Consider the following 16947-nt stretch of genomic DNA (forward strand, 5'->3'; position numbering starts at 1 on the left):
GTATTATTCGATACCGACACGATACCACGCTCACGGCACCATCGAGGATTTGTCCTGGAAATTTAGACCGGCGGCCCTTGATGGAGATGGAGTGGGAAGGAGAAGGCCGGACCGGGAGTTCGGCGGGGGGAGAAGGCGTGCGCGCCCTCAGCGAGCGTGGTTCACGCTCCGCCGCGGGCTGTGCGACAGGCGTCCAGCGGCCGCGCACGTGCTCGCCGAAGGTTTAAGGTTAGGGTGGGGCACCCGTTCCCGCGCGTTCCCTCCCTGGACCTGAGCCGTCCGCGTTTCTGCCCCGGCTTTGATCCCCTTTCCCTCCTCCTCCTCCCTCTTCAGCCCTCCGTTCCCCGTTCTCCCTCCGCCTTCCCTTCTGCCTGTTCGTCGGGTTTTTTCTTACAGCAAAGCGGCAGAAAGGTCTCTCTCTCCTACCCTTCCCCCCCAAGCAGCGACCGGCCCTCAGTTGCTGGTGGTAGTCGTCGAGTGTGCCGTGCAGGGCAAGCAGTGTTCATTTCGCGCCCCCCCTCCCAACAGCGAGCCTGCGACAATGCAGGGCGAGATGCACGACCCTCATCTGCACAAGCGCACGTCTATTAACCAGCTCTTGAACCCCGTCGCCGCCGGCGCCACCCCGACCTCGCTCGACCACGCCGCCTACCACCCGCACCCGCACCACCACCACCACCCGCAACAGCAGCAACAGCAACAGTACGTGACGCCCCCGCCTCCGCCTGCGTACCACGGCCCCGGAAACGCGTACGGCCTCCGCGCCGCCACGTGGTCCACCGCCGACAACGCGAACGGGAGCTCGCCGCCGCAACACCAGCCCCAGCAGCAGCAGCAGCAGCAGCCGCGCAAGCAGGAAGAGGGAGGAGGTTGCGTGTACCAGCACCCGCCGCCGATGCACTACAACCCGTACGCGGCGCCCGACCAGCCGAGGCGGTACGACCCCCAACAACAACAGCAGCAGCAGCAGCAACACCAATACCCGGCGCAGATGCAGATGTCGCCATGGGCTCACCACGACGGAAGCGGGGCGGTGATGCACTACGCGGCCGCGGCGGCGCCGCCGATGGCGATCGCGCACATGTACTCGGACGAACGGACCGGCGCGTGACTTTTTCCCCTTCTCTTTCGACGATGCGTGCCCCGAGAAAGTGGGAGGGGGGGCCTTATCGCTGACGTCGTTTCCTTTTCCGTTTCTCTAGCTGTACCGGGAGACTACGCGAACGGCGGTATGTATGCTTTTTTTTCAGTGACGTCGGGTGGTGTGTGCGTGGTTCTCGAGGCGCTGACGAGGCCTTTTCTTTGGTGTATTAGGAGCTGCGGCCGCGTATCAAGCTCAAGCTCAAGAACGGCAACAACAGGATGCGCAGATGATGCAGCAACAGCAACAGACATCGCAGACCGTGGAGGACTCCAAAGTTGGACACGGTGCGTCACATTCGGACCGTCGCTCTCGCTCTCTACTCGCGATTTTTTTCTTTCTGACACACCGATCGGGGACCCGTTTTGGGATATGACAGATTATCAGAACGGCGAACGCGCGTCGGTCCGACTCGCGGCGCGCAGCACGATGCCCGCGCCGATGCAGTACTCGCCGGGATACATGGCCTACTACCCGGGCGGGATACCGGCGGGGATGCCGTTCAACATGATGTCTTTCGCGCCGTACCCCCACGCGGTCGCGATGGCGGCCATGCCGTCGCCGTCGCCCGCGCCCGCGCTCAAGAGGGCGGCGGAGGAGGAGCAGGACGAGGAGGAGCCGCCGCCGACGACGACGAGGGCGAAGCGAGCGAAGAAGACGGCTGCGGCCAAGGACGGCGGTGCGTCTGCCGCTACGAAGCGCGGGTATACGGCGAAGAAGCGCGAGGCGGCGCAGGTTGCGGCGCAGAACGGTCAGTTGCCTCACCCCTCCCCTCACACCATTTCACCTCCCTCGTTTTTTCATTTTGCGGGCGCTTGCCGACTCCGATCGTCGGCATGGGGCGGCTAGCCGGTGTCAGCCGATAGCGTCCCCCCCCCCCTCCGACAGCCCGCGCGCGCGTGTGTGTGTCCAAGCGATATGTACTGACGTTTTGGCCTCCCGCTCCCCAGCGAAGATGATGCCGACCGCGGCGTTCCCCGCGGGCTCTGGCGGTGAGAACGGCAGCAGCGGTCCAGACGCGGCCGCGGCCCCGTCCTCCTCCGCCGCTTCGAAGTCGGGCAGCAGCACCTCCGCCATCGCCAAATCCTCCTCGTCCTCCTCCCCTTCCTCCGACTTGCCCAGCCCGGGCCAGCTGCACCCCGAGCTCCAGTTCGCGCGCTGCATGTCGAACCGGTACAGGCCCGAGAGCTTCCCGCGCTGCGTGTCGTGCACGCGCCGCTGGGCGGGGGACACGTGCCGGTTCCAGGGCATCCGGTTCTTCCTCAAGGACGAGAGCCGGAACATCGTCGGGATCAGCTTTGTGGAGAACCAGAAGCAGGACGCGCCGACGATGTGTTTTCCGAATAGCTGGAACGTGCCGCTCGAGGCGAGGCACACGCGGACGATCAAGGTCAGTCTCTTGTTTCTTGTTTGCTTCGTTTTGCCCTGCTTGCGACGACGGTCACTACCCCCTCTCCTCCTTGGCGCGAGATGTGTGTGTGATGAGAACGCTGACTGAGATGCTGTTCCTGGATGTGGTTTTTTTTGGGGTGGGGGGATTTAGCGGACCGTGGCTAAGGCGCTGTTACCGACGCTCAAGCAGGAGATGGAGCATATGAAGGCACCCGATGTGATTCGCCGTCCGAGAGAAAGCGACGTGCGCGCGACATGCGGTACGCCGTTTCCGTTTTCCTCAATCGGACGTCGTGCCTGCGTTCTAACGCCGTCCTCTCTCCCGATTTTCGTCTTTTTCCCCCGGTTTCGTTTACGGTTGTGCTGGCGTTCCCTCCGCTCCGCTCCGTCCTCAACAAAACGTCCCCAAAAAACTCAAAACCTAAAAAACGGAACGGAATGGAACGGAACGGAACGTTACACGTTCTCATCAGACACGTGCATGACGTCCATCTTCTCGACGAGCTGGATGTGCCGCCTGTGCGGGCGCGAGGCGTGCGCGGAGTGCTTCGCGCAGGTGCGCGAGCTGACGAAGGAGCAGCCCGGGGCGGGCCACGCGGAGGTCGCGGCGCTCCAGGCGAGGCGCGAGAAGCACGCGCACGCGAACCCGTTCTTCCTCAGCTGCACGCGGCGGAGCGAGCACGGCTTTTCCGACTTTTCGCCCGTGTCGAGGTTCCACGAGGGCGAGCTGGCGGAGGCGGTGAAGGAGATGGAGGCGATCGCGGCGGCCGACGAGGAGACGGATGGGTCCGTGGCGGCTGGGGGGGAGGTGGTCGCCGCTGACGGCGAGGATGGTCGACAGCAGGCGCCGACGGCGGGCAAGCCGACGTCATCGTCGTCGTCGTCGGACGCGGCGAAGCACCCTGCACCCGAGACGAGCTTACCGACGCCGCCCCCCACGACGCTCACTCCGACACCACCAGAGCCTGTGACGGCGACGGTGACGGTGAAGCAGCAGGAACCGGACGGGGTGCCCGCGCTGCCGGCGCATGACGTACCGTACTACACTGCGGAGGAGCTCTCGGAGGATCTGTTCCGGGAGGTGTGGGCGCGCGGGGAGCCGCTGGTCGTGACCGGTCTGGGGAGGAAGTTTGCGATCGAGTGGACGCCGGCGTACTTTGTGGAGAAGTACGGGTCGCAGGCGTGCCTGGTGGTCGAGTGCCAGACGGAGGCGAACAAGCGGACGAACGTGGCCGATTTCTTCGGGCAGTTTGGGAAGTACGAGGGGCGGGAGAAGGTGTGGAAGCTGAAGGTGTGTGTGTGATGCCTCTTACTTACTTAGTTGTGCGGCTCGGACGGGCGGGATGACGACGGTGCTGACCGTTTCGTGTCTTTTGAAGGATTGGCCGCCGTCGACGGACTTCAAGACGGCGTTCCCGGAGCTATACGACGATTTCAGCAACGTCGTGCCCGCGCCGAGCTATTCGAGGAGGGACGGGGCGTACAACATCGCCTCGCACTTCCCGTCCAACACCATCGCTCCCGATCTGGGTATGATAACATGTTGCTTCTGGGGGCGCGCGCGTTTGCATGCTTATTGACCCACGGGCATCTCGTTGTAGGCCCGAAGATGTATAACGCGATGGCCAACTTCGAGACGGCGGGCAGCCACGGCTCGACGAAGCTGCACATGGACATGGCGGACGCGGTGAACGTCATGACCTACACCGAGCGCAAGCCGGATGGGACCGAGGGTTGCGCCGTCTGGGACCTGTTCAAGGCCGAGGACTCGGACAAGATCCGCAAGTTCCTCAGGGACAAGTTCAGCATAGGCGCCCAACACGACCCGATCCACTCGCAGAGCCACTACCTCGACTCCCAGCTCCGGGCGGAGCTGTGGAAAAAGACGGGCGTGAAGAGTTTCAGGGTGTACCAGAAGCCGGGCGAGGCGGTGTTCATCCCCGCGGGCTGCGCGCACCAGGTGCGTCGCCCGTGCAACCGCTCATCCGCGCTCGCGTACGGGGGCCTGACCGTGGTTTGGTGTTTTTTTAGGTGTGCAACCTCGCGGACTGCATCAAGGTCGCGACCGACTTTGTCAGCCCGGAGAACATCGAGCGATGCGAGAAGCTGACGCGCGAGTTCCGGGAGCAGAACCAGTCGATGGTCTGGAAGGAGGACGTGCTCCAGCTCCGGACCATGATGTGGTTCGCCTGGCTCTCGTGCTGCCGCCAAGAAAAACAGTTTTGTTGAACAAGACGAGACGATCGACGACACCGACGTCGGTGTGCGGGGCGCGATGTGCTGCTGTTTGCTTTGCGTTTCACTCTGTATTATGCTTTCCCCCCCTTCATCTCTATTTTCGTTGCTGCTGCTTGCGCTGTCAATGGGTGTATGGTTAGTCTGCTCTGGTTTTCGGATCAAGTCCCGTCGATCTCTCCGTTTTCTTTTGTCTGCTCCATGTCGTTCGCTGCTGCACCCATCACCATGCCCCCCCATCCCACGTGGCTCTCCTACATCTCAGACACTGCACCCATATCACAATAATGCCATCCTATGAAGATGCCAATAGCATACTATTGCATTGCCAGGAATACAAAACATGATATAATCCCTCATCGATCTGCGACGTCCCAGCCCTCGTGCCCCTGAATGCGAGGGACGAGCTTAAACGTGGTTCCGGTTCGACGACGGATATGGAAGGCGTCGTAGTTCGGAGAGATCGTTGCCTTGGAACCTCATCTCCTGGACGGATTAGGCATAATTGCTGCGGCGCTGGGAAGAACGCCGCTGGGGAGGAGAAGGCACGCCGCGGGGTGGGAGGCGCGCACATTCGCCCGTGGAGTGTCGTCACCGGAAGAATTTGCCGAAATCGTACGCCTCCTCGCCCGGCGCGACGGCCGACGTCTTCTTCTTCCCTGTGGCGTTCGCCGGTTTGCTTTTTGGCGCGGGAGCGGTCGTTGTGGGCTTCGTCGGGGCGCGTTTGGTGGCGGTCGGCTTCGCGAGCTTCGCGGCTTTTAACGATTTTGTCGGGGGCTTGAGAGCGGACTTGGGCGCCGATTTGAGTTGAGGTGCCGAGGGTTTGGAACTCGCTTTGGGTCCGCGACCTTTGGTGGGCGCGGCGAACGCGACCTTTTTGGTGGGCCGGGATGGGAAGACCGCTTGCGATGCGCGCTTGCGCTTGCCAGCAGGTGGGTCCTCGTCCTCAGCTTCCTCTTCCTCTTCCTCTTCATCCTCTTCATCGTCTACTTCCTCATCTACTTCATCTTCATCGCTGCTCTCGTCGGCTTCTTCCTCATCTGCATCGTCATCCACATGCATCTCCACGTCCTCGTCCTCGTCAGATCCGTTTTCGTCGTCCTCGTCCTCGTCCCACGGCGCGTCCACCGCCACCTTCCTCTCATCCACTGACCCCGGCGCCATCTTCACCACGCCCTTGCCCCCGCTCTTCCGCCTCTCCCGCCTGCTCTGCACGCCAGCATCCTCCAGCACCTTCTCGTCGTCCTCCGTAAAGCCACCCCCTTCCGCCTTCTTCGTCTTCTCTTCCTCGCTAGCAGATGGAGGGGGCGGAGGCGGCAGGGTGTACCACGGCAGCTTGCCCGCGGCCCAGTCGCGGAGCACGAGCCTGGCCGCGCCGGCGTGGTCGAGCGCGCCGCCCTTGCGCACGAGGCCGGACGCGCGCGCGAGCGCGGCGAGGAACGCGGTGGCGTCGCCGGGAGCGAAGGCGGGGAGAGCGTAGTGCACCATCAGGTCCTGCGTGTCCGCGCGCGCGACGAGGTGCGCGACGGGGGGCAGCGGGTCTTTGAGCCGGTCGAGACGGCCGCGCGCGCGGAGGAGCACGTCGCGGACCCGGAGGGCGTCGCGGGACTCGGGGGTCGTAGTGTCGGGGCTGGGAGGGGAGGGGACGAGGCCTGGTGTGTCGATGAGGGAGATGGTTGAAGACGAGGAGGAGGAGCGCGAGAGGGAGAGAGAGATGCGAGAGGGGCGTAGGGTGGTCGAGGGGCCGAGGGGCGGGGCGGAGGCTGAGGGCGTGCGGTAGATGGGGAGCGCGGCGCGGCCGAGGAGGGAGTTGATGAAGGACGATTTGCCCGACTGTGGCGTGCTATGGGTCAGTGATGAGCGATGTGAAGAAAGCAGTGTAGGCTCACGTTGGTCACTCCCAATACGGCGACGGTGAATGGCTCATCACCAGTTTCGTCTTTGGACCAGTCTTCAAACTGGGAAAGGACTCCGTCGACGCCGACGGCGTCATCTGCGCGTTCAGATGTTTTCTTCGTTCCTTCCTTCATTCGCGATGTGTATGGAGAGGAGGAGGAAGTAGACGGGGTAGAGGAGGGCAGGAACGCAGAGGCGGAGCGGAAGAGCAGGACGGGTGCAGAGGTGGACGTGCGGAGGTGCTGTGTCCAGGCGAGGAGCGACTCGCGGGGACACGTATCTATGAGGGCAGAACGGTGAGCATTCACTCGCGAAGCAATGCAATGTATGTATGCCCACCAATTTTGTTGAGGACGAAGAGCAATTTCTTCCCGCCTTCCTTGGCTAACTCCTCAATATGCGCGCTGCGGAATGCGGCGGGGTCGCGGGCATCGAGGACGTATACTAGCGCGTTCGACTTGTCAAGCACGGCACGGAGCGTCGGCAGCGTGGGATCAACGAGCGTCGGCACCTCGTCGTCGTCGTCGCCCTCATTTGCCGCGGTTGCCGGCGCCTTGCCCTTGGCAGAACGAGAGACGCTGGATGATAGTGTGTGCACTCCATCGAAGGCCTGAGACGAGACATCTTCTGTTTGCTCTTCGGCATCGGAGTCGTCCTCGTGGTCGGCGGCGGAACCAGAGGCAGCGGCGGCCTTCGCAGCTTTTTTCGCGTCTTTGTGGCGCTGTTTTTCTTCCTCAGCCTGCGAGATATAATTTCAGTGCTGTCCGTTACAAGAGTTATTTGCAAAGGGGAAAACCAACCTTCCGTCGCTGCTCCTGCACCTCGGCTAGGATCTGGTCTTTGTACGGGAAGTTGTTCGGGATGCCCGGGTCTTTCTTGTGCTCTGTGCACATCAACACTTAGATCCATTACGCAGCGTAGCTTGTGAGGCTTACTTGATTTCCACTGAGGGGTTTTCTTCGCCTCTTTTTTCGCCTTCTTCCTGCTCTCGGACACCTTGTGCTTGATCTTCTGGCGTTGGTTTGTGGTGCCGCGCTTCGACGTCTCTATAAGCTACATCAGCATATGCCTCGCGCCTTCCTTTCATTGAGAGTATTAAGACGTACTCTTGCGTATCCTCGGCATCCTTGCAGCAATTTCACGAAGGTGGTGGGTAAGGTGAAAAAGGAAGGTATGAGTGGCTGTGCTCATTTCGGCGTTCTCCGTGCCATTTCGGAGTGACGTTGGGTGCTTGGCAGCGGCATCCGAGGAGAGCCTCTCGTCTGTTTAACCGTGCCAGCAATCCACCACACGACTCTGCAGCGATGGACGCGCTGTTAGTCCCGCTGTGCAACGCGACAGGTGCATCGCTGGACCAAGTGAAGGTATGCATATACTCTCTGTGTTCGCGCACGGAGCGACGTGGTAATCGGGCGTTTCTTTCTTTCAGCTCATAGCATGTCTGCTCGTGTCATACCCCCTCGGCTCGGTGTTCATCCGTCTGCCACGAACGCAGCCAGCATTGAAACACCTGTTCAACATCGCGGTCTGCACGTTCTACTTCATCCCTATGCTGAATTTGCGGGGCGGGCTCGCGCAACTATGGCTGGACGTGCTTGGCACGTACATAATAGCGGAACGAGTGCGAAGTCCGCGCATGCCGTGGATCGTGTTTGGGTGAGGTATCTCAGTGCAGTAATGAATTGATGAGTGCGCGCTGACGAGCTGTAGACAGGTTACTCATGTCCCATCTGCTAGTAAAGTACGTCGGAAGCAGGGTGCCTCTGCAACTACGGAACTTATATTGCTCACACAGCCATTTTGCCCGCGAGATGTCCGGACTGGGATACGAAACCTTTGAAATCACAGGCCCACAGATGGTGCTCGTCATGAAACTGTCCACCTTCGCCTGGAACGTGCACGATGGTCGAAGGCCCATCTCCGTCAGTTCTCTCCCCACGATCATCTTCATACTGTGTCTTTCTTCGTTCTGGCATATGTTGATTTTCTTCGTCGTATGTAACAACAGGACCTGGACAAATGGCAACAAAAGAAGCGCGTGACGGCCTACCCCTCCCTCCTTGCCTTCCTCGGGTATGCCTTCTACTTTCCCGGCGCGCTCGTCGGCCCCTACCTAGACTTCGCGTCGTACGCCGCTCTCGTCGATGGCTCAATCTACACCTCCATCGAGCGCCGTGAGGAGGCCGAGCAGCAGCGGCTCGGCGGCGCCTTCCTCAAACCTCCACCGTTCGACCCGAAGGAGATCGTGCAGTCGCCGATGGAGCAGGTGCAGAAGCTGGAAGACCACGTCGATAAGGTGTCGCGCAGGGCGGTGCCGTCCGGACGGAAGCGTGTCGCGTATCGCAAGCTCGCGACAGGCCTCGCGTGGCTCGGGCTATATGTGGTGTATAGCGGGAAGTACAACTATGGGGTCGGCGTGCAGGACTGGTTCGCTCAGAAACCGTTCTTGTTCAGGTTAGGCATTTTGCGTCCTTAGGTCGCATCCTTGGAGCTGACGGGCAGATCACGATAGGTTTCTTTATTGGCAGGTCTGCGGCACGATGGAACGCTCAAAGTACTACGCACTCTGGATGATGACCGAGGTATGCACTCTTCCTCATTCGGACGACCCCACTCTCGACGTCCTTTCTGACAACAAACCTCGCTCAGGGCGCCGCGATCTTCACGGGACTTGGCTTCACGGGCTACAGCCTGACCGGCGCCTCACAGTGGGCCGGCGCGTCCAACGTGGACGTGCTCCAGATCGAGTTCGCGCCCAACTTCAAGGTCTTGCTCGATTCGTGGAACAAGAACACGAACGTCTGGCTGCGCGAATGTGTGTATAAGCGCGTCACGCCGAAGGGGAAGAAACCCGGGTTCCGGTCGAGCATGATGACCTTCGGCACGAGCGCGCTATGGGTGAGTATCACTTCACTTCTTCCCTCTCCCTTCTTTCACGATCTGGCTCGCGGCGGGGGCTGACGACGGTCTGGTTTCTTTGACGTAGCACGGGATCTCGCCGGGTTATTACCTGAGCTTCCTCTTCGGCGGCTTCGTGACGACCCTGGGCCGTCTCTGCCGCTCACACATCCGGCCTCTACTCCTCCCCGTCCCTCCCCCGCCCGCACCGTCGAGCTCCCCCAATGCACCTCAACCGCAGCCCAGCGCATCCACCGCCAACTCGTCCGCGGCCGTCTCAGCCACCACCTCCCGCGCCGTCTCTCCTTCGCCCTCCCCTTCTCCTCAGGCTCCTCGATCTCTCTTGAAGACGGTTTACGACGTCCTCGGCACCGTCATGGCCGTCTCGCTGTGCAACTTCGCGACGGGGCCTTTCATGCTCGGCACGCTCCCGCGCTCGTTCCGAGCGTGGTATAACCTCGATTTCTACGGCGTCGTCGTCGTCGGCGCCGGCTTGGCGTTTTTCTGGTCTGGAGGAGGCGAGAAGTTGAAGGCGGTGCAGGCGAGGAGGGTCGGTACGGCCGCGGCTGCCGTTCAGGCGAAGGGGGAGGATGGAACGACGACGTCGTACCAGGTGCCGTCGGTGGATGTGGGGGTGAAGGAGGTAGAGGCCCGCGTTAGGCGGCAAAATTAATCCTGAGCGGGATGAAATCGGAGGTGAATACGAAACGAGGACGTGTCCGGCAAGGTCTCGGATACACGTTGGCAGCGGAGGCCTTTGGCATTACTCATACTGCGTGCTGCTGCTATAGCACATAATCACGATCTAAAAGACATTGACGCTGTTCATATTCCCATCGTTATCGAGCTTCGTCTTGCTGAGCAGACCGCAGTGCCTAAGTGCCTTGTCTCGAAAGCTAACATGCAGTCCAGAGCTTCCGAATACATGAAGGGAAACCTATGGTTAGCCCCTCGTCTCCAAGCCCATCCTGCATGTCGGGTTTCCGCCAGCCTCCATGCGTATTCCAAGGTCAAGTGCCTCGCTCGGCGCTCCCGGGCTTCCCAGATATGATGTCGCGTACAGCCCTTCGTTGGATTGCATCCAAAGACACCAGCTCGATTCATGAGGCGGGCTTGTCACTGCATAGGAGCAGCTGCGGCGTGACCGCAAGGTTCTTCTTACTTCAGAATCGCATCGTTGATATACGTGCGATCCGAGGACAGAGCCTCCTCAATGAGGAGCAATACAGATCTAAGAGACAAGGAAGGCTGGGATAGTCAGCTCTTGCTGCGAAGAATTATGTTCAGACCTCAGCGCTCACCCTTTCTGGGAACTCGCGATCAACCCAGGCTTATCTTCTTCGCCATGCCGGTGAACGTCTACGAAATACCTACTGCACGTTGAGTGGCTTGAAACGTGAAGCCAGAACCTTAAGTTCCCGCCACGATAGCTTTGATGCAAGCCCACGTCCACGAGGACCAATATTACGGCAGGCCCTGTACAGCTGGCTGTACATGGCGGGTTCATAGTGCACTGCTAAGGGAGAACATGTAGAGGAGTCTCGCTTCAGAGCATGTCGCGAAGGTCTTGATTTTTGTCTCGCAATAGCACACTCGCCGTTTTGCTTCCGATCGCAGGGCACAGTCTCGAAGAACTGAAGATCACAGATTCCAGATTGTCGCCGATTGTATTTCGGTCAAAGCTGTCCAGGTCCGAAAAGAGCACAAAGCGCAAGCTGTAGAAAGCCAGCTAGAGCCCGTTAGCGCTCGCGCCAAGCTACCGTAGAGAAAGCAAAAAGGAAAGATAATACAATCCACGACCCACCGCGACTTTGCTCCCTTTCGTTCTCCGCCCTCCTCTCTCCACCGCCTTGGAACCTCCCGAGGCTCCCCTGACGAATACTACACTAGCTTGAGACTGCCGGAGAAGACGTAGCCAGCCATGGGTCAATCACCGTCGCAGTTCATGGAGGATATGCAGAAGCGGTCCAACTGTTAGTTCACTCCCTCGCGCGTCTGCCTTGATATCTGAGGCTCATTTGATCATGGCTTCAACGTGTGTTCCATCCCGATGTCATTGACTAGTCACCGCGAGCGAGTTGGAACGTCTGAAGAAGCGGTTCATGAAGCTCGATAGGCAAGTCGCCCGTCCGCTCCGCCTACGGGAGCCAAGGCGTTCGGTACTTACCATCAACGCGCCTTTCTGCCCGTTCTCTGTAGTGATGGCTCGGGATCGATAGATCGTGAAGAGTTCTTGCAAATACCGCAGATCGCGAACAACCCGCTGGCGTCCCGGATGATCGCTATCTTCGACGAGGAGTACGTGCCTTATCACCTCGCTGTAGCGACCTGCGCGTGTCTGATGCGCACAACGACCAGTGGTGGAGGAACTGTCGACTTCCAAGAGTTCGTCGGTGGATTGAGCGCGTTCAGCAGCCGAGGCGGGAGAGAAGAGAAACTTCGATGTATGTCGCACATACTCCGCTCTCCATGCCAGGGATACTGTCAACTCACCGGGATGCCAGTCGCGTTCAAGGTGTACGACATGGACAGGGACGGATTTATATCAAACGGCGAGCTCTTCCTTGTCCTGAAGATGATGGTCGGCAACAACTTGAAGGTACGCGCCCATCTTATCATTTCCGCATTTGCGCGCTGATATCGTGGTTCAGGATCAACAATTACAGCAGATCGTAGACAAGACGATCATGGAGGCGGACAAGGATGGAGACGGCAAGCTCAGCTTCGAGGAGTTTGCGCAGATGGTTTCAAACACGGTCAGTCTTTATCCTCGCATCACTCCTCACGCCTATGTCCTCTTCATACGGCTCTTCTGCGCCATGATTTCTGCAATGAATAACATCCCGTTGTTTCTCGAGCCGTTGAGCTGACTACAACACTTGCAGGATATCGTGAAGCAAATGACCCTCGAAGACCTCTTCTGACCGTCCATCGACTGCTCCTATGTCTCCCGTCACCGTCTTTCTGCTTTCTCTCCTAGCATACCCATCAACTGTCGATTTCACCTCCGCTGTTAGGCATAGCACACGTTTCCTCCTCTAACTTGTCCCTTTCTTTGCACGCTATGGGTGATGATAGTCTAATGATACTGTAGCGATACCAAACATACCACGAGAGAGAACGAACCGGAGTTCACGCTTTCTAGAATGGCTCACAGAAGTTCGTGAAAGGCTGATCTTGCTCGCGTCCGACGTCGTGAGCACTGAGCGCGGATGCATTTGGCGAGAGCGGTTGTTACACCGCCATTGGAGAGCCACACCCCTGCAGGCACCCTATCAAATTCAACACCCCACTCAATCCGTGCTCCACGAGAGCCTCAGATTCAATAGAACAATCACGACGATTGGATATCCCGGACTTTGCTGACGACGTCCAGCGCTAGCGCTCTATCACGTAGAACACGTTTGGCTCGCGTCTCGCTTCTCGCGCTCTGCTTTACCATACGCCATTTTCTCGCCGCCTCCGAAGACTCACTCGCACGGGGTGCTCTCGTAATCGGCATGGTCACTTACCATATTCAATGCTTTCAGATGTTCTGAAGCACACCGTTCAAGCGCAAGGCGGGCGTCGGGCTATACGCGTTTTCGCGCCCGATGCGCTCGGTACTTATATGGCAGGGAATGGCGAAGACCACCCACCATAGCCTTGTGTCGCCGACTCGGAAGACGTGACGATGCAGAGCCTTGCAGAGCATGGTCCGGGACTCGCCGCGCTGCTGGTCGCGAGACGCGTGCTTTCTTTCGCCCTTCCGGGACTCGTTTTCCTTTGCCCCCAGCAAATCGAAGATGGCAATGTGTTTCCTTGTGTCCCAGATGCGACATATCGGAAGACGTATGAGGACCGACAGACACACATGCGAACTTGCGATGCCGGTGTGATGGTGCCACTAGCGCGTGTTCATTTGCTTCAGGTTTTCATGGTACGCATCGCCATACCTCCAACGTTCTACCTCAATATGCGTGCACCACCCCTGTGCAACCTTAAAACGGTAATGTTCCAGAAGACAGATGCGGCCTATCGGATGACGGAACGGACCCACATTGCTGTGAAAGCGTCACTAATGTTTACCTGCTTTTGCCTTGATGGACGCGCGTTGTCAATCCCTGCCAGCTTCCTATCTCACTCATCTGTCGGTATATGAAGATGGACAACTCCTCGTCCATGATACTCTGTGCCTATACATCCCTCCTCGCCGCAGTGCTCGTCACGTCTCGGACGGCAGGTGCGGACAGTTGGATCGTATGTCCTCAATGCATGGCTAATGTTGTACCATCAGACTATCTGTGCCATGGATCGGTCGAAGATAGATTCGGCTGCCACAGAGGAATTCGACCCATGCGTCTGCGTCCTCGAGAGCCCCAGGGACATACCGCCGAGCGCTGGCTCTTTGACGTCTGACGAAGGCACGCTGCCTCGCACGCCATCGGGCGCACCGAGCTCGCGGCGTACAGCGACCTACACCGGTATAGGCATCTATGATGCTGACATTTTCGAGCCTCTGGACGAGAAATATGACGCGAGCTATGGTGACCTCGATGTCCTCGGGAAAGGTTGGCTGGACCAGGCGCCTGGCAAAAAGGCGTTGCTCCTGCGGTCGTCGTCTGCACCTCGCGTGGTCTCCTACAAGCACGTCTCCCGGGGGATACATGCATCCACTGCGCCCCATGCTCAGAAGCCGAAGTGGGTTCGGCTGCCCAAGGCGTGGTTATGGGACAAGTCCTTCGGCCGCGTCGATATCATTGTATGGCACTGTCTATTCGTTGCCGTCACTCCCGCCTTCTTTGCCTTCGCAGTGAAGCTCATCCATGACCTTTCGGTTACTCGAGCTCGTCTGCTGGTGGCCATTCTGTGTGCCGCATTCGGCATACTCGTTGGATCATCGCTCACTGAACTCGCACAACCGTGGCTCGAGGCTGCACGTCAGTTCTCAATCACACCGCATTTGCCTTTATCACTGACTGTTGGTTTTCGGGATAGAACGAAGATTTATACTGCAGAATAGCCAGCTGCATAATCATCGGATGACGTCCTCCAAAGCGACGGACTTGATGACCAGCCCCAAACGTCTCAAGGCCGCAGTAAGTCTAGCATGGCGACGTCTCAGGTACAACGAGGAATTCCGTCGTCAAGGTCATATAAGGTACGTGGTCGTACTATTTGGCACGGGCATCTATCTCAGACAAACTGCAGAGGGCCTGGTGTGGGCAGCATCCTATTCTTTGTTTTTCTCTTCGTGGTTGGCCAGTGCATCAGCTTTGCCTTGGGTCGGGCCGTCATCATTGACGCGGTCGTGAAGGTAAGGTGTTCAAAAGGACAGACTCGGAATTGGTGCGACCTTGCTGAGCTGAGACGCAACAGCATCAATACAAGACTGCCGAACTCGTGGCAGTCGCTGCAGACCTTGCTCCTATTGATATACAGAGAGCAAACGCTTCACAGGCAGTCTTCAACGTGAGTCGTTACGTAGTGGTCATCGCGAAACACGCGACTCACCTCAACGATTAGGATTACCAGAGCTCGTGGACCTTCTACTCCACGGCAGTCGGCTCCGGCTTGTCTAGAAACGTTTCGTTTCACCTCACCGGTGATCTGGCCTCTGAATTCGGCAACGACACCGTCTACTTCGCAGAGCTCGAGCCCTCTCAGATGCTGCCCTGGGGATCGGGACTGGGCTCTTTTGACTCGGACCAAGCGACCCAACCGGACATGAGCCGCGCCTCCGCTCTCAATCCGTCCGAAACACCTGGCTTGGGGAATCTGCTTCGGTATATGAATTTGATCAAGCCGTTGCTGGCGCGCCTCATGCTAATTGCGTGCATAAATAGGTTTCCTCGATGGGGCATACGCATCCACTGCCAAAAGTTACCTGACCCTGCGGTGCACCTGTACGTTCGTTTCTTGCGCTGAAATGATTGATATATGATGCACACTCGCTCAAATTTACCGTAGTCGTCCCGTGGCGGCGTCCGGCAGCACATACATTTACATCCCTCGAGATCTAATCAAATCGCTGTACGAGTCTTTCGATATCCAACTCCCAGATGCACTCGAGAATACCACTTTTGACCCGAGTTTGGTTCTGGCCCCGGATGATACCATGCCATCGGGATTTAACGTCAGTGATATCTTATACGGCGGTTCGTATGTTCCTGCGTTGAATTCGCACGTTATCGATGTTGATCTGCTATGTGCCGCATAACAGTACGGTTCTACAACAATGGTGTTGGTCACTCTCTTTGGAGTAGACCTACCGACATGGGTGATGCTGGCGACGGCTGGAAATCAATTGAGGCTGTTCTGGTTCGGTGAGATTTTCACAACCGATACTGAGCCTAAACTACGAACTGACTCAACACCAGACTCAACAATACCTACGCTGATGCCCCTACATTCCCGATATACGGGCCAGAGTCCAACGATACGGCGAGTTTGATAGGCACGTTTTGTTGATTTTTTGTTTTCGCGAAATTTTAATGTCTTTGGGGCGTCAGGTTATGACGCGGCCGTATGCATCAGGCTCATCGAACCGTGGATAGTGGAAGCATACAACAGCACGGTCAGCGCGCCAAGCTCGCTACGTATCGTCTCTAGGCAAGCCGCCGCCGTTCCCCGTGGCCTTGGGACCAAGGATGACACGCCTGGGTTTCTCAACTCCACTGGAAAGTGGCCCGCGTATGTGGCCGCGCACGGCAACTCAGTGAACCAGATCGAGAAGGTATGTCAGGCGGGTTGATTCTAGTAGATGATACTGACGAGAAACTGGCAGGATAACGGACGAGACGCATGGTATATACCTTCGCCCACAGTAGGATCTTCCGGTAGAGCTCGGGAAGACTCTTCATCTCACGAGCTTTCTTTAGATGGTCTCCTTCACAGATGGGTCCGGTCCCCGCGGTTACACCGAGCTGAATCCCTCACGGGTTGCCGAAACCCGTGCTCTCGCGGACTCGCTGAATCTCTTGCCCTATCTCTCAGGGTCGGGTCAGTTAACTTCTGTCTCGTTCGCGGACAAGACCTTTGCTTCCGCCAGAGTGGACTGGAGGATCATGGGTACGATCGCTGGCGTCCTTCTTTCCCTCGGTGTTCTTGCGCGGTTCCTGCCGCACGAGAATCCGAGTGGCATGGAAGTTCAGCCGCGAAACATGAGATCCAAGGATAATATCCCATTATATCGAGGGGGATGACGGTCATGCGGAGCCTTCGCCTACGTAGTGAGTAGTACTACGAACCGTCCGTCGCTTACACAATTATGAATGCTCCTTGTTCTGTTCAATGGACTACGAACCCTCGTAGATGTCCCTAGCTTGTATGTACTACATGATATATAGCGATACCAGTTTCCACCTGATGTATGGCCAATAGGCTACGCACGATTGCCTGGTGTA

General features: G+C 58.3%; 5 protein-coding genes across 5 annotated transcripts; 4 read left to right on the top strand and 1 right to left on the bottom strand.

Moving 5' to 3' along the window:
• Positions 1–314: 314 nt before the first annotated feature.
• On the top strand, positions 315–5123 carry PUNSTDRAFT_142322 (uncharacterized protein). Its single transcript, XM_007381705.1, has 10 exons — positions 315–1103; positions 1203–1229; positions 1315–1428; positions 1521–1892; positions 2092–2531; positions 2685–2793; positions 3007–3824; positions 3913–4063; positions 4135–4493; positions 4565–5123. Exons 1-10 carry the CDS (start codon positions 542–544, stop codon positions 4760–4762), a joined length of 3150 nt encoding a protein of 1049 aa, XP_007381767.1. The 5' UTR covers positions 315–541; the 3' UTR covers positions 4763–5123.
• Positions 5100–7789, bottom strand: PUNSTDRAFT_99645 (uncharacterized protein; the record flags this gene model as incomplete). Its single annotated transcript, XM_007381706.1, has 6 exons — positions 5100–6601; positions 6658–6944; positions 7004–7403; positions 7465–7547; positions 7600–7710; positions 7771–7789. 6 exons carry the CDS (start codon positions 7787–7789, stop codon positions 5360–5362), a joined length of 2142 nt encoding a protein of 713 aa, XP_007381768.1. The 3' UTR covers positions 5100–5359.
• Positions 7790–7968: 179 nt separating this feature from the next.
• Positions 7969–10235, top strand: PUNSTDRAFT_64536 (MBOAT-domain-containing protein; the record flags this gene model as incomplete). Its single annotated transcript, XM_007381707.1, has 10 exons — positions 7969–8028; positions 8094–8320; positions 8379–8405; positions 8460–8586; positions 8673–8838; positions 8947–9118; positions 9177–9246; positions 9314–9562; positions 9651–9752; positions 9891–10235. The coding sequence occupies 10 exons, from the start codon at positions 7969–7971 to the stop codon at positions 10233–10235; spliced, it is 1545 nt and encodes a 514-aa protein (XP_007381769.1).
• Positions 10236–11390: 1155 nt separating this feature from the next.
• Positions 11391–12672, top strand: PUNSTDRAFT_125200 (calcium/calmodulin-dependent protein phosphatase). Its single transcript, XM_007381708.1, has 7 exons — positions 11391–11535; positions 11627–11678; positions 11762–11860; positions 11921–12006; positions 12067–12161; positions 12214–12318; positions 12448–12672. The coding sequence occupies exons 1-7, from the start codon at positions 11484–11486 to the stop codon at positions 12484–12486; spliced, it is 528 nt and encodes a 175-aa protein (XP_007381770.1). The 5' UTR covers positions 11391–11483; the 3' UTR covers positions 12487–12672.
• Positions 12673–13850: 1178 nt separating this feature from the next.
• PUNSTDRAFT_132352 (uncharacterized protein) lies at positions 13851–16746 on the top strand (the record flags this gene model as incomplete). The annotated part of the gene is made up of 12 exons (XM_007381709.1): positions 13851–14481; positions 14540–14702; positions 14753–14858; positions 14921–15013; positions 15068–15327; positions 15388–15447; positions 15512–15699; positions 15765–15867; positions 15922–15989; positions 16054–16277; positions 16329–16367; positions 16423–16746. The coding sequence occupies 12 exons, from the start codon at positions 13851–13853 to the stop codon at positions 16744–16746; spliced, it is 2259 nt and encodes a 752-aa protein (XP_007381771.1).
• Positions 16747–16947: the final 201 nt, after the last annotated feature.

Source organism: Punctularia strigosozonata (genome assembly GCF_000264995.1).
Source record: "Punctularia strigosozonata HHB-11173 SS5 unplaced genomic scaffold PUNSTscaffold_4, whole genome shotgun sequence".
Lineage (NCBI taxonomy): Eukaryota > Fungi > Basidiomycota > Agaricomycetes > Corticiales > Punctulariaceae > Punctularia > Punctularia strigosozonata.

Bases quoted from the DNA above. Each gene is read 5' to 3' on its own strand.
- PUNSTDRAFT_142322 (XM_007381705.1), top strand. From the start codon at position 542: ATGCAGGGCGAGATGCACGACCCTCATCTGCACAAGCGCACGTCTATT. The intron at 1,429-1,520 runs GTGCGTCACATT...GGGATATGACAG, and splicing joins GGACTCCAAAGTTGGACACG to ATTATCAGAACGGCGAACGC. The intron at 1,893-2,091 runs GTCAGTTGCCTC...CCCGCTCCCCAG, and splicing joins GCAGGTTGCGGCGCAGAACG to CGAAGATGATGCCGACCGCG.
- PUNSTDRAFT_125200 (XM_007381708.1), top strand. From the start codon at position 11,484: ATGGGTCAATCACCGTCGCAGTTCATGGAGGATATGCAGAAGCGGTCC. The intron at 11,861-11,920 runs GTACGTGCCTTA...CACAACGACCAG, and splicing joins ATCGCTATCTTCGACGAGGA to TGGTGGAGGAACTGTCGACT. The intron at 12,007-12,066 runs GTATGTCGCACA...CCGGGATGCCAG, and splicing joins GAGAGAAGAGAAACTTCGAT to TCGCGTTCAAGGTGTACGAC.